Here is a 13,738-nt window from a genome sequence, read left to right as displayed (position 1 = left end):
CTAAACCAAAAACGCTCTGCATTGACTGGAGACAACTTTGATTTATTTTGCTGGTAATGCTCATATATTGGTATTGCATTTAGTTCGGACCCGAGCTCATTACTTTATGGTCGATATGGAATACACTTAAATGCGAGCACTGGCATGTATTAGATGTGAAATCGATTCGGAATAAGAATTAAGCTGCAATTGAACATGTTAATCATGGCTATTTGATGATCTCAAGTGCGGAAGAATAGAAGGAATTCATTAAAATTATTATACGTCGAATTTAGGAAGATAAACCCTTTGTAATCAAACCCTTTTGGTTCTGTGCTCTCATTACACGACGTGTCGTGTGATTGGCAACCATGGCAATAGACAGAGCTTGTCATATAAGCTGACGTTGGTAATTTGATGAAATAAAATGCGTATATTTATGAGCTCATCATCATAATGACTTTATGAATAACTTATTTTTATTTATTTTTTAGATATGTGTATTATATAAATAATATTAATACAAATATTGGCTCATATATAATTAGCTATGTAATACTAAAACAAAATATAAATTACTATATTGTTTTTAGCACATTGAATTGCAGACTATACTAGAATTTCCCTGCCCATTTGTTGTTTATTTTCATTGATTTTAAATAAATTAATTAGATATAGCTCTCTGGTGCTCACTAGATGTTGTAGCTCGGTCAGCTGGTTCTTGGACAAATCTGAGCATCCTTCATCTACATACATGATGATACTCAGAGCGAAAACAGAAGTCCTCAATAAGTAGTTGTAAGCTCAACAGAAACTATTGCAATCCAAATATCAAATTAACTAAGGAACTGCAGAGCATCATTAATATACTATTTTACCCATAGCTCTTACTCCAGGCATGTAAATATGTCCATTATCCAATTGCAATTAATAGTAGTTTCATCACATACTTGAAATCATTTCTTAATTGCTTTTAACTGAAATAAAACTTTATCAAGTCTAACTCTTGAAATTCGGACTACAATTGAATCTGACTGTTTTACTCAGCCTTGTCATGTCGCATGAGAAATATATTTGGAATGGTAAACGCGCTTTGCAGATGCAGTTGCCGGCTGGAAAATAGTGAAATTGTCGCCTGAGTAACCCTTCTCATGTATTTGCCAAGTGGGAGGGGCGGAGTGGCGGGGGCCGTGTGCCGTTGGGGCAATGGTAAAACTTTTGTAATGAGAAAAGTTAGAAAAGAAAGAAACCGTCGACAGATTTGAGTTCCATCATAAAGGGCGGGGCATGTTAATTCCGACTAAGAAATTCAGAGCAGGCATTGCTTTGTAGCACATACAACAAGTTCAACAGAAAAGTAACGACAGAAGTTTAAATGGATCAGCGTTTACAGCGTCGTCGCCGGGCACCAAGAAAGAAACACAAAACCGGGTAGGTAATGGCACTACCAGCATCTAAATAACCTGAGCACTGTGCTCCCAGATTAGCCAAGCTGCTGCCAGATCTGTCGCCCAATTTGCGCAGCACCGCCAAGTACACGCACCTGCTCTGGAATCAGCTGATGAGCCTGCTGCTGCCGCTGGTGCGCTTCGTCAAGGAGACGTTGCGTGTGATCAAGCGCTACAAGAAACCGGATCTCCAGGAGTTCCAGCGCTCCGTGCTGGCCATCACAATCGGCTTCCTCATAATGGGCTTCCTCGGCTTCATTATCAAGCTGCTGTACATACCAATCACTAATATTATTATGGGCTAACCTGGGGGTCGGCAGCCGTTGTTGTTGTTGTTGCTGCTGTAGATATAAAAATAAAGTTTCAATTCAATTGGCAGCAGACAAAGACTTCTTCGACTTGGCCTGCTGGCGCGCGGCCAACCAGGCTACGCTACAAATAGCCAGGGCAGGCAGCTCCGTGCCAAAGTCTCACCTCGCCTCGCCTCGCCTCGCTTCGGCTCGCCTCGGTTCGCATGCCAACTGTATGGCTGTCATGGCAAAGCCAAGCTACAACAAGCTGCTATTGTTGTCGCTGACCCTCGACACCGACCCCGACCCCGACACCAACTCCTTTCCTGATCTCGGTTCAGAGCGTGTTATTTAACTCTCTCTCTCGCTCTCTCTCAGGTCATTGCAAGTGTTGACAAGAAAATTTCGCCGCGCACTTTCGAGGAAAACAGTTGCCTTTGCCAAACCAGAAAACTGTCGGATGTGTGTAAATGTAATCAAATCAGCAGCTCGCCAAGCAGCGCACTTGAGAGGCTTGCGAGGCCGAGGCGATATGGCTATATTTCATATACCCAGCGAAGTGTGGGGCAGTGCGCCTTTAAGTGCCCTTAATTTTAAATTATATAAAAAATATTATATATGTACTTATAAATATATATTTAATATTTATCACTCTATAAATTCATATATATTTTATAAACTGATAAATTCAATTTATTTGTATTTATTTCACATTTTCCCATACAAATTTGAATTGTAATTGTCGGCTTGCTGATGCGCCTCACCGAGCTCAACTGAGTTTTTATTTGCGATTTTTGAACTCAAATCGAATGAAAATATTTTGTTGTGTGTTTGGCTATGCGAAACTTAATTAAATTAGTATTTAGCTAACGGATATTAGTGTGGCATGCGTTACACATTTTTAAATTGCAAATGATTTCATTTTTTATTCGATTAATTTTTTATGCTGTAAAAGAAAACCAATTCAAATTAAATTAAAACAAATATTTATACATATACATATTTTTGTCGAACATTTTTATATTTTATATATATACATGTTAGCTATATATATATTTTATAAACCTAGCATGTGCTATTGGTGGCCAAGTCCACAGGCAGGAGCAGCTGGTGGCCTCGGTCTTTGATGCCTCCACATCCTTTAGCCAGTTGCATGCGCATTGTCGCATGTGTCTCCATTTGCTGCTGTTATGTTTTATTGATGAGTCTCTCAAACCAAAATTGATGATGCCTTGGATGCGACATCATCGTTCTTTGTGCCTGCCCCTTCGCTCTTCTCTCAACCAGTCTGCTCTGCTATCTCTCTTCCTTTGGTTTCCGCGTCGTCCACGAAATCGATGCGCTGCCAGTCAACAAAGTTAGTTTGTTTCAGTTGGCGTTGTTTTTGTTGCTGCTGTTGCTGTTGTTGGTGTTGTTGGTGTTGCAACTATTGCCGCTGGCAAATGGCGCAAATTTATTCAAAACTTTTGCTGTTGCAGCCACAGTTGCAGGGACGCCTTATGCTTTAAATCACTTTATGCAACAGGCGACAAAGCAGCTCAAAATATCAACTTGCTGAACGGCGAACAGCGAGCGTGTTGTGCCGCAGCAAAGCACCTGAGCTGCTTGAAATAGACACACACACACACACATACATACTAGTACGCACGTCCATATGCGATGCACTAAAAAGTAGCTCCCACCTTTCGAGGTTATGAAGTCACTTAAGCAAAGGGAAAACGTGCCTGCCCCACGGGCGTTGGCTAAAGGATAAGATAAAATACAGAAAAAAGGAAACAGAAGAAGAAATGTGGAAACTAAGCAACAGAATAACTGTATAAAGTAGTCAAAGGGAAAGTCTAAAAGTCAGCTACACACGGCGACACAGCTTGCCCACCTGCACGGCCTCTGCAATTGAGTTACTTATCTTACACTTTTTTAAGCCTCACACAACAACAGAGGGCAAGAGCGGCTGAGTGCCCCGGTTTGGGTATGCCTGAAATTTATTGGGCCCTACCACATTATATTATTGTGAGTGCCCGAAAAGCTTCAGGGAGTCATTTGAGAACATTTATACATAAATATAAAAGAGTTTGCTGAGCATAAGGATAATAGAATTTAGGTAAGATAAATTTCATTCTTATTCGATGAATTTGAATGTCTTTTTTACTACGATTATATATCAATTGTGTATTTATATATATTTAAAAATTAGTAGAAAATTTCGCTGTAAATATATTCATTTTTTTCTAAAAATAAGTTTTTAAAATATATTTATCTAAATATTATAATTTGGGCTATGTACATGTAAACATATTTTTTTAGATTTCTTCTTCTTTTATATATTTATACATCTAATTCATAAAATTCTATTTTTTCGTGTATTGAATTTCTATTTTATAAATTAAATATGCACGAAAACGATTTTTTTTCTTTAATTTATTATATATTCATTTTATTTTTTTTATGTTTATATTTTTTTTTTACTTACTGTTTTTAAATGAATTTTTTTTTTTAATAAATTAAACTCTAAAATAATAAAAAAATTATTTTTATAACTTGTTTATTATTTATATATTTTTAAAAGATTATTATATTATTATTAGATTATTATATTTTATTGGATTATTATATTTTCACTAATTCTTATTCATCATACATTAAATTAATTCTTATTAATAATTTATTTATTTATTTTTATGATTCAGCTCTTATATAATTAATGTTTACATCTATGTTATATTCTAGTACATTCTCCAGAAATATAATCTTGAACATCAATTAGGTATTTGATTTGTGTGTTCAATTACATTTTCATTCGAATTCTTATTTAAATTGTTCTATTCAATCAAGAATGCCTTTGGTACATTTTTTTGTCACTTGATTTCTTGAAGAGCATGGCAAGTTCGTTGAGTCAAGAATGCCTCTTGATTTCGGATATTTGAGTTCTTCTTTGGCTGCGTTTTAATTAAAAGTGAAGTGCGGCCATTAATTTGCAACTACAAATTACACTCAATAAAACATGGCTAGTGCACTGATTTTTCGGCACACACACACACACACACACACTCAAAATTTGCCAGCCACATGGCAGAGTGTGTGTATCCGTGTACGTGTGTGTGCCTGTGTTCCTTTGTGTGCGAGTGTGTGTGCCTTGCTGGCAATCAATTTGCACTTTGACTACAATTACTGATTTTCGACACTTCAAAGGATTTTATAAATTGCCATTTGTGCACCCCCTCAACAAAAAAAAAAAAAAAAAAAGAAAGAAAGAAGGAAAGGGGAGCTCCAACCTAGCTCCATTCAAAACTACGCCCATTGCTGCTGTTACTCCTGCTGCTGCTGCTGCCGCTCCGACTTTGGCAATTTGTTTTGGCCATTTACTTTGCCAGCCTTCACACATGTGTTTCAGCTCTTGTTGCCATTGCCTTTCTTCTCTCTCGCTCTCGCTCTCTCTCATTCTTTTTTTGTTGTTGTTGATTGCGCCTGCCGAGTACAACTTTAATTAAGTCAGTGTGCGAGTCCTCTGGCAAGTTGAAAGTGTGTTCGCTGTGGGGCGTGGCACATAAATTGGCTGCACATTTAGCAGGCTTCATTTTTTGTTCGTCTTCGTTTCTTTTTCTGCTAGGGCACCAATAGATCATAGTTCATAGCACACAGATTATCCATGAATTTCTTCTGCTCAATTGTTGCAAATGATGGATCTTCAATAGGGTAAAGTTTACTAATATTCGAAATTTAATCTAATACTTAAACTGCGCTTGCTGCCACAATCCAATTAACCTTTTGACATTTGCGACAGGCAGCAGATGCAGCGGCTACTTTTGGCTAATGGCTGCGCGTAAATCAAACACAACACAAGCACACAAAAATACAAAAGCAACTGCTACTGCACTAAGCCGCATGTGCAACATGTGTCTTCTGGCTTGTTAGCACCAATGATCTTTTGTGGATCGTGTGCACATCTTGTTGACCATGTGCCTCTGACATCTCGTTGCCCAAACGGAACTGAGCTCAACTCAATGCAACGTAACTCAGTTCAGCTCAAGTCAAGTCGAGTCAACTTAACTGAGAAAGTTGTCTTGGCAGAGCAGCTCATAAAGAATTCATAAAATATATTTTGAAACTACTTAATGACTACAGCTACAAATACTAAATAGCAAATATAAAAATAATTCTGTCTCTAAATCAAGTCTCTAGCTCTCATATCTACTGAAATCGACGCGCTCGAACATACGGACAGACATTCGCCCGAAACCTTATAACTCCATGCCTATTTTTGAATGCAAACTGATACTACGGATAAATACGCGTCTAACAAGGCATTCCACTCGAAAATCGGATGAAAAGTCCACAATATATGAACCACCAACGTCAGAGGCTTGACTTTTAGTATTTTTTTTGGTATTTTTGGGTATATTTCGGTGTCTTGTGCATTCGTCCGAAACCTTATAAATCCATGACTATTTTTAAATGCAAACTGATACTACGCATAAATACGCGTCTAACAAAGCATTCCACTTGAAAATCGGATGAAAAGTCCACAAGATATGAACTACCAATATCAGAGGCTTCACTTTTAGTATTTTTTTGGTATTTTTGGGTATATTTCGGTGTCTTGTGCATTCCTCCGAAACCTTACAACTCAATGACTATTTTTGAATGCAAACTGATACTACGCATAAATACGCGTCTAACAAAGCATTCCGCTTGAAAATCGGATGAAAAGTCCACAAGATATGAACTACCAATGTCAGAGGCTTGACTTTTAGTATTTTTTCGGTATTTTTGGGTATATTTCGGTGTCTTGTGCATTCGTCCGAAACCTTATAACTCCATGATTTTTTTTAATGCAAACTGATACTACGCATAAATACGCGTCTAACAAGGCCTTCCACTCGAAAATCGGATGAAAAGTCCACAAGATATGAACTATCAATGTCAGAAGCTTGACTTTTAGTATTTTTTTGGTATTTTTGGGTATATTTCGGTGTCTTGTACATTCGTCCGAAACCTTACAATTCTATGACTATTTTTTGAATGCAAACTGATACTACGCATAAATACGCGTCCAGCAAAGCATTCCACTCGAAAATCGGATGAAAAGTCCACAAGATATGAATTACCAATGTCAGAGGCTTCACTTTTAGTATTTTTTCGGTATTTTTGGGTATATTTCGGTGTCTTGTGCATTCGTCCGAAACCTTATAAATCCATGACTATTTTTAAATGCAAACTGATACTACGCATAAATACGCGTCTAACAAAGCATTCCACTTGAAAATCGGATGAAAAGTCCACAAGATATGAACTACCAACGTCAGAGGCTTGACTTTTAGTATTTTTTTGGTATTTTTGGGTATATTTCGGTGTCTTGTGCATTCGTCCGAAACCTTACAACTCAATGACTATTTTTGAATGCAAACTGATACTACGCATAAATACGCGTCTAACAAAGCATTCCGCTTGAAAATCGGATGAAAAGTCCACAAGATATGAACTACCAATGTCAGAGGCTTGACTTTTAGTATTTTTTTGGTATTTTTGGGTATATTTCGGTGTCTTGTGCATTCGTCCGAAACCTTACAACTCCATGACTATTTTTTGAATGCAAACTGATACTACGCATAAATACGCGTCTAACAAGGCCTTCCACTCGAAAATCGGATGAAAAGTCCACAATATATGAACCACCAACGTCAGAGGCTTGACTTTTAGTATTTTTTTTGGTATTTTTGGGTATATTTCGGTGTCTTGTGCATTCGTCCGAAACCTTATAAATCCATGACTATTTTTAAATGCAAACTGATACTACGCATAAATACGCGTCTAACAAAGCATTCCACTTGAAAATCGGATGAAAAGTCCACAAGATATGAACTACCAATATCAGAGGCTTCACTTTTAGTATTTTTTTGGTATTTTTGGGTATATTTCGGTGTCTTGTGCATTCCTCCGAAACCTTACAACTCAATGACTATTTTTGAATGCAAACTGATACTACGCATAAATACGCGTCTAACAAAGCATTCCGCTTGAAAATCGGATGAAAAGTCCACAAGATATGAACTACCAATGTCAGAGGCTTGACTTTTAGTATTTTTTCGGTATTTTTGGGTATATTTCGGTGTCTTGTGCATTCGTCCGAAACCTTATAACTCCATGACTAAAATCTAATACTTAAAATAATAGTTATTCAGCCACCAACATTCGTCATTCCACAATGAATTGAAATTTATCAAGTATGCCGTTAGCATTCACCAATCTTGCGCTTTAAGTCAATGAAAGAGAATCCGTAAACAGCTGTCCATATCTCGCATCTAACTAAATTTGCCTTTTGAGCGTGGCTGGCCGAATCAGTTGGCGGGGGGAGGTGGGAGTGCAGTCATATTATATTGGCACGCCCGCATATTTAATAAAAAACCAATAAACGTTAAAAGCCTTTGAGTGGGCGATGGCCATAAGCTACCTGCCGGCCGAGTGGGCCGTTGTCGCTGGCCAACTGAACGCCCGATTAAATGCATTTAAATGTGTTTTCATCATAATTATGCATATGCAAACATGACTCGACCAATTCGCCCGAGCTGGGCTTGGGCCGGGGGCTTGTGGGCGGGGGCCGAGCCCCTTTGCCTGCTGGCGGCAGTCAGGGCCGCGCTGCTGGTGGTTTTCCGGGAGCTTAAGTGCTTTAATGGCTTATAATTATGTTGCAAGCAATTATTGTCAATGGCGCACAGCAAGCTGGCCGCCACGGCGAATGCCAGCGCACCAACACAAATGCAACGAAATATTATTTAATTAATAAGTGAAAAGCAAATGGATAAATCCACATCCCGTTTGATGTGTGTACGAGAAGAGAAAAACAAATTTGGCAGCAGTCGCATCGGTGGCATCGGTAGGAGCAGCTGCTGCTGTGCTGTTTTGCTTTTGAACATAAAATTCAATCGCTAAATTATGCAAATATGCCGCAACTGCGACAATCTGTGATGGCGACCCAATATGCACAACGTTACGTATACGCAACGCGGCCGTTACTGAGGCCGAGGCCGTGGCCCAGTCCCTTGCACACACAAAGAGATAGAGTGTGTGTAAGTGTGTGTGTGAGAGAGAGAGAGACACGCATGAGCATGTGTGAAGAGTTTGTGCTCGAGTGTGTGCAAAGAGGTCGACGCGACGCGACGTTGAGTTCATCGATGATGATTTTACTGCAATTCCGTTGCCTAGTTTTTGGGGCAGCAAAAACAGAAGCCGGAGCAGAAGAAGACGAAAAATCGAAAAAAAAAAACCGTCGACAACTGTCAGAGACCAAACGTGGACTACGCTGTCGACCTCTCTTCTGCTTCCCTTTCATGCCGGCGGCGGCTGCGTCTTTGCCGCTTTTTGCGGTTCTATTTTCTATTTTTTTCTTTTTGGTTTGTGTGTCTGCCTTTGCCACCTTTGCGTGTCGCTTAGTTGCATGGCAATGGATCGGCAACCGGATCAGGTTTGCGGAATGGTTTGCAATTTTATTTCGTCGACGTGACAAACGCAATCAGCGTCAGTCGCATGTGTAAAAATGTGTTCGATTTGATGCGTGTTTGTGTGTGTGTGTGTGTGTGTGGATGTGTGAGTGGCTGTGTGTGTGTGTGTGCTATTTGATGGCATTCAAGAGCAGCAAGACAACTGGAGCCAGCAAACTGGAAACATTGGCCAGAGGAATTTGTATGCCAATATCTATGCTAAAATGTAGAAAGCGAGATTTTCAAAAAGTGTTGCAAAAATCTCTTCTATGTTAAGGCTTTTGCTTCCTGCGAAGGACGATGGGAGTGAAAAGAAAATTATATGAATAAATATAAAAAAATTGATATATAAAGCAGATATATAAAAATTTCTAAAATATAAAATATTAAAAATATATACTAAAATATGAAATATTAAAAAAAAAAAAAAAAAACAGATATAATGTCATGTACAAAACTGTTAATGGTAAGTAATTTTATTTATTTATTCTTACAATATTTACCTGATAATTAAAATACAGAATAGCGTTTTCATTTACTTTGATTTTTAATTCAATATTTTAATTATGTCATCAGTGCAAATTAACTCAGAATATATTTGCATTTACAAAAGCTCTGAAATTAATGACAAACAAGCCCAAAGCACATTAAATGTTATTAAAGCCATAAATTTTAACTGCTATAAATATTTTAGAAAATTGGCTGACATAAAATCAAATGAATTAAAATTAAGTTAAGTTTTAAACGGCATTATTAATAATAAATAATATAGTTGTTAAATATTTATTAAAGTGTTTTATTATAATAATTAAAAAAAAGGAATATATTTAAAAAAAAAATCTTAATTATTCAGCAATTTTATATTTATATTACCAGCCGAATAATAAAATTCCCTACTCCCTAAAAATATATAAATGTTTATTAAAGTCATGGAAAATATTTTACATCTTTTTATATTACCAGAAATAATATGAAAAATAATATTTAAAATAAATAAGATAAAAATACAAATAAAATATTATTGAAATATTACTAAACTGCACTTAAAAACGCAATATACTGAGCAACACAAACACATGAAAATTAATAAAATATATATTGCTTTTTGAAAAGAAATCATTTCGAATTTCTTTAAAAATAAATTCATTTTACCCTATGCAGCTGTTAAGTGTGGATATATTTCTATTCACAAAAAAAATATATATATTTATATAGAATATATAAATATATAAATATAAATATATATATTTATATAGAAAAACTAGAGTATTCACGCATTTCTATGCAGCGTGCAAAGTACTTCACAATATTTCAGCACTTGGAACACTGAATATTTGAATGCAACCTGAGGGTGTGTATGTACGTGTGTGTGTGTGTGAGTGGGAGCGTATGTGTGTGCTCGATAGTGCATGTGTGTAAGAATTTGGCATTGAATTATCTGCTGTTTGGCATGAAATGTTTGCCAATCGACATTGAGAGGCAAGTGCAGAATGTAAATTCAATTGCTCGACCAAAATATTTATTAAATTGTCGACTGCAAATTATGTATGCAATTTAAATGAAATTATTCATGTGAAAAGATTTTTCAAATATTTATGGCCAGTGCCAGCATGCTTACGGTCGAATTTCGAAATTTCTGTTTGCTAGCAAAAAAGCAAAAAAGTAAAAATAAAAAAAAAATTGTGGGCTTAATTAAATCTATGCAATTGCTCGACTATTATTTCGCATATTCCAAATTACATTCTGTGACAATTTTACGCGTCAATTTTCTTGTTGGGTCTAACGCCTTCTGAGTGGTTTTAATGTTCTTTGTTTTCTTTTTTTTCTGTTTTGTTTTTATGTTTCTATGTAGTGGTACTTTGGCTTTCAGGATTTTTCATAAATGCTGCATGAACCGAACTTCCGGTTTCCGGTGGGCGCACTTTCCCTTCGTGGCGCCGTTGCTGCTGGTGAGAACAAACGGAAATAAAGATATTTGGGTGGCCAAACTCAGAGTGGAACTTTGATGTTTTGCCAGTGGCACAGGCGGAAGAGGATGAACTTGAGCTTTGAGCGCTCGAGCCAACAAATGTCAATTTCATTCCAAGAACACAACAAAGAGAGTGCGAACAATGTACAGAGGCAAATATACATACATACACACATACTATTTTACTAGCTTTATAGTGAGTTTAATTAAATAATATTTGGAATTTGAGAATTCTTGTCATTCGTTAATTGGAATTTCGGAATTTTTTATGTTAATTAAATTTGATTGTTTCCATTGAATTATTCAGGTATTTGAATTGAATTGAGATTGGAGCTAAACAATTTATTGAGCCGGTTTCTTATTATTCGCTGAACTATTTATATTGCATATAAAGCAAATAAAATCCCAGCGGCAGCTGAACAAAGGGCACTTTGTCATGTGGCTTTCAATTGACATTCGATTAGCTGCTAGATTTTTTATTATATTTGTATGAGCCAGGCAGAGCAGATCGAGCGTCTGTCGACATTATGCAAATGTTGGCCCAAGCATGTATGGATAGTGTAGTCCGTGGTTAACACCTGCTTGCCTGCCGGTCTCCTTGGCTGGCTGCCTGGCTGCAGCTGTTGCTGTTGCCGTTGTCGTTGCCATTGGTACTCAATGTATTTTCCGTTTGGCAGATTCAATTACCCGCGCTTCCATTAACTGTCACCTCAGCACTGCAATTTTTCACCCAACTTAAATATTTATAGGGTTTATTAATGCGCATGTGGGTAGCGTCGCCGAGATGCAGCCAAAAAAAAGAAAAGAAAACAATTATAATTATTTATTATGGCAAAAAGTGAGACGCTTTTTGAGACTGCAAGTGCTGTGAGCGAGTGTGTGTGTGTGTGTGTGTGTGTGTGTGTGTGTGTGTGTGTGTGTGTGTGTGTGTGTGTGTAACATATGCACACTCATACACACAGCAGTTGCAAACGAAAGCGAAACGAAACTGTCGCGGGAATAGCAATAAATCATTTATGCAGCAGCCTTGCACTTACACACACTCTCCCTCTCTCTCTCTCACACACACAAAAAGAGAAAGAGCGCGGGAGATACTCACGCACATGTGTACAAAATGGCATAAATCAACTTACACACCCACACCCATGCAGTGGCGAGCACAGAGACGCACACCAGCAGGGACGTGCCCGCAGTCATATGCAGAACTTGCGCGAGTTTCCCAAAGAAAATGCAGCAGAAAAATTGCAAACTTACGCGCTTCGCTTCGTCGCCTCGTCGCATCGTCGCCTCGTCATCTCCAGCCAGTGCTGTCTATCCTCTACTCTACTCTTTCCTCGTGGCGCCACTTACCTTTCCTTTTGAGTGCATGTCAGTGCCTCATGTGTCTCTTGATAAGCACACTCGAAGCTGCAGCATCAGCAACAGCAGGAGCAGCAGCAGCAGCAGCATCAGCAGCAGAGCTGCAACTGTGGCATAAGCAAAGGCGCTTGTTCAATTCGGCTGCGAGGACACTGCTCAAAAAGACTTTTTCTTCGGCTCCCTTTTTTTTGTGTACTACTTTTCCTTTTTTTTTCAAGACTTGCCAAGTACTTTATTGACAGTTGCCGAAGTGTGTTGAGCAGTGCATGTTTTTCCGGCTGAATTTAATTTCTCGTTTGTGAAAAATAAAAAAAAACTGTAAACCGTAATTCAATGCAACTCGAGGTTGGAGTTGCATGCAAAATATAATTATATTTGTATATGATAATATTATATAAGATAATTTAACTATTTTGTAAGCAACTAATTTATTTATTTTTATGATAATTTTACAAATGTCAAGTTGTATGAATCAAATTACATTTTCAATTATTTAAATATATTTGATATTAAAAATATATTTAATATACGTGTTTATTACATTTTATATTTTTATTAAAAATGTATTCAATATATTTCTTTAAATCTAGAAATTATTTATATATTAAATACGAAAAATATAAAAATAAATTATACCCTGATTTTCCATTTCAATGGTTTTGTGTCATATTTCCGATAAAATCAAACAAAAAATATTGTTAATTAAATTTAATTTTTAATTTTGTCTATATTACTTTTAAGTTTCTTTGATATTAGATATGAATAAAATTGCATTTCATTATTGTACGAATAATTAAATATATTAAATAGCGTATCATGTGGTGGAAAATGCATTGAAATTGTTATTCTAATTGTTATATAAAGCAAATGATTTGCATTATGTGAAATTTGTTGTTTGTCTAAAATTATATAGCTCTAGCTTTGTAAATAAATACCATTGTTGGGGCTTTGAGATTTGTAAAAAATATGAATAGAAATAAATAAATATATTTAGGTAGAGATAGATAGTTAAATTAGTTAGTTAAATATAAGATAATTTAACAATTAGTGATTTAATTGACTTGTTTACTAATGAAGTTGTAATGAATTGTGTAGCTCTAATTCGAAACCAGGCTTATTAAGTCGAATAAAAGAAGTTGCGATAGTAGAAAACTGGGCAGCAGAGAAAGTCTATATATAAGCAAGCAAAGAGTTTCCATCAACAGTTTAGCGTTGAGG

The 13,738-nt window shown here is 36.7% G+C and overlaps 1 protein-coding gene across 1 annotated transcript; it reads left to right on the top strand.

The window, feature by feature from the left end:
• The first annotated feature begins 1,253 nt into the window (after positions 1 to 1,253).
• On the top strand, positions 1,254 to 1,814 carry LOC108653270 (protein transport protein Sec61 subunit gamma). Its single transcript, XM_018103630.3, has 2 exons — positions 1,254 to 1,410; positions 1,462 to 1,814. Exons 1-2 carry the CDS (start codon positions 1,355 to 1,357, stop codon positions 1,730 to 1,732), a joined length of 327 nt encoding a protein of 108 aa, XP_017959119.1. The 5' UTR covers positions 1,254 to 1,354; the 3' UTR covers positions 1,733 to 1,814.
• Positions 1,815 to 13,738: the final 11,924 nt, after the last annotated feature.

The sequence above is a fragment of the Drosophila navojoa genome, chromosome 5, assembly GCF_054131105.1.
Source record: "Drosophila navojoa isolate 15081-1374.11 chromosome 5, UAZ_NAV_1.0, whole genome shotgun sequence".
In the NCBI taxonomy this organism is placed as follows: domain Eukaryota; kingdom Metazoa; phylum Arthropoda; class Insecta; order Diptera; family Drosophilidae; genus Drosophila; species Drosophila navojoa.
Note: the sequence above shows the minus strand (reverse complement) of the source record. Positions and strands in the feature narration are given on the sequence as shown.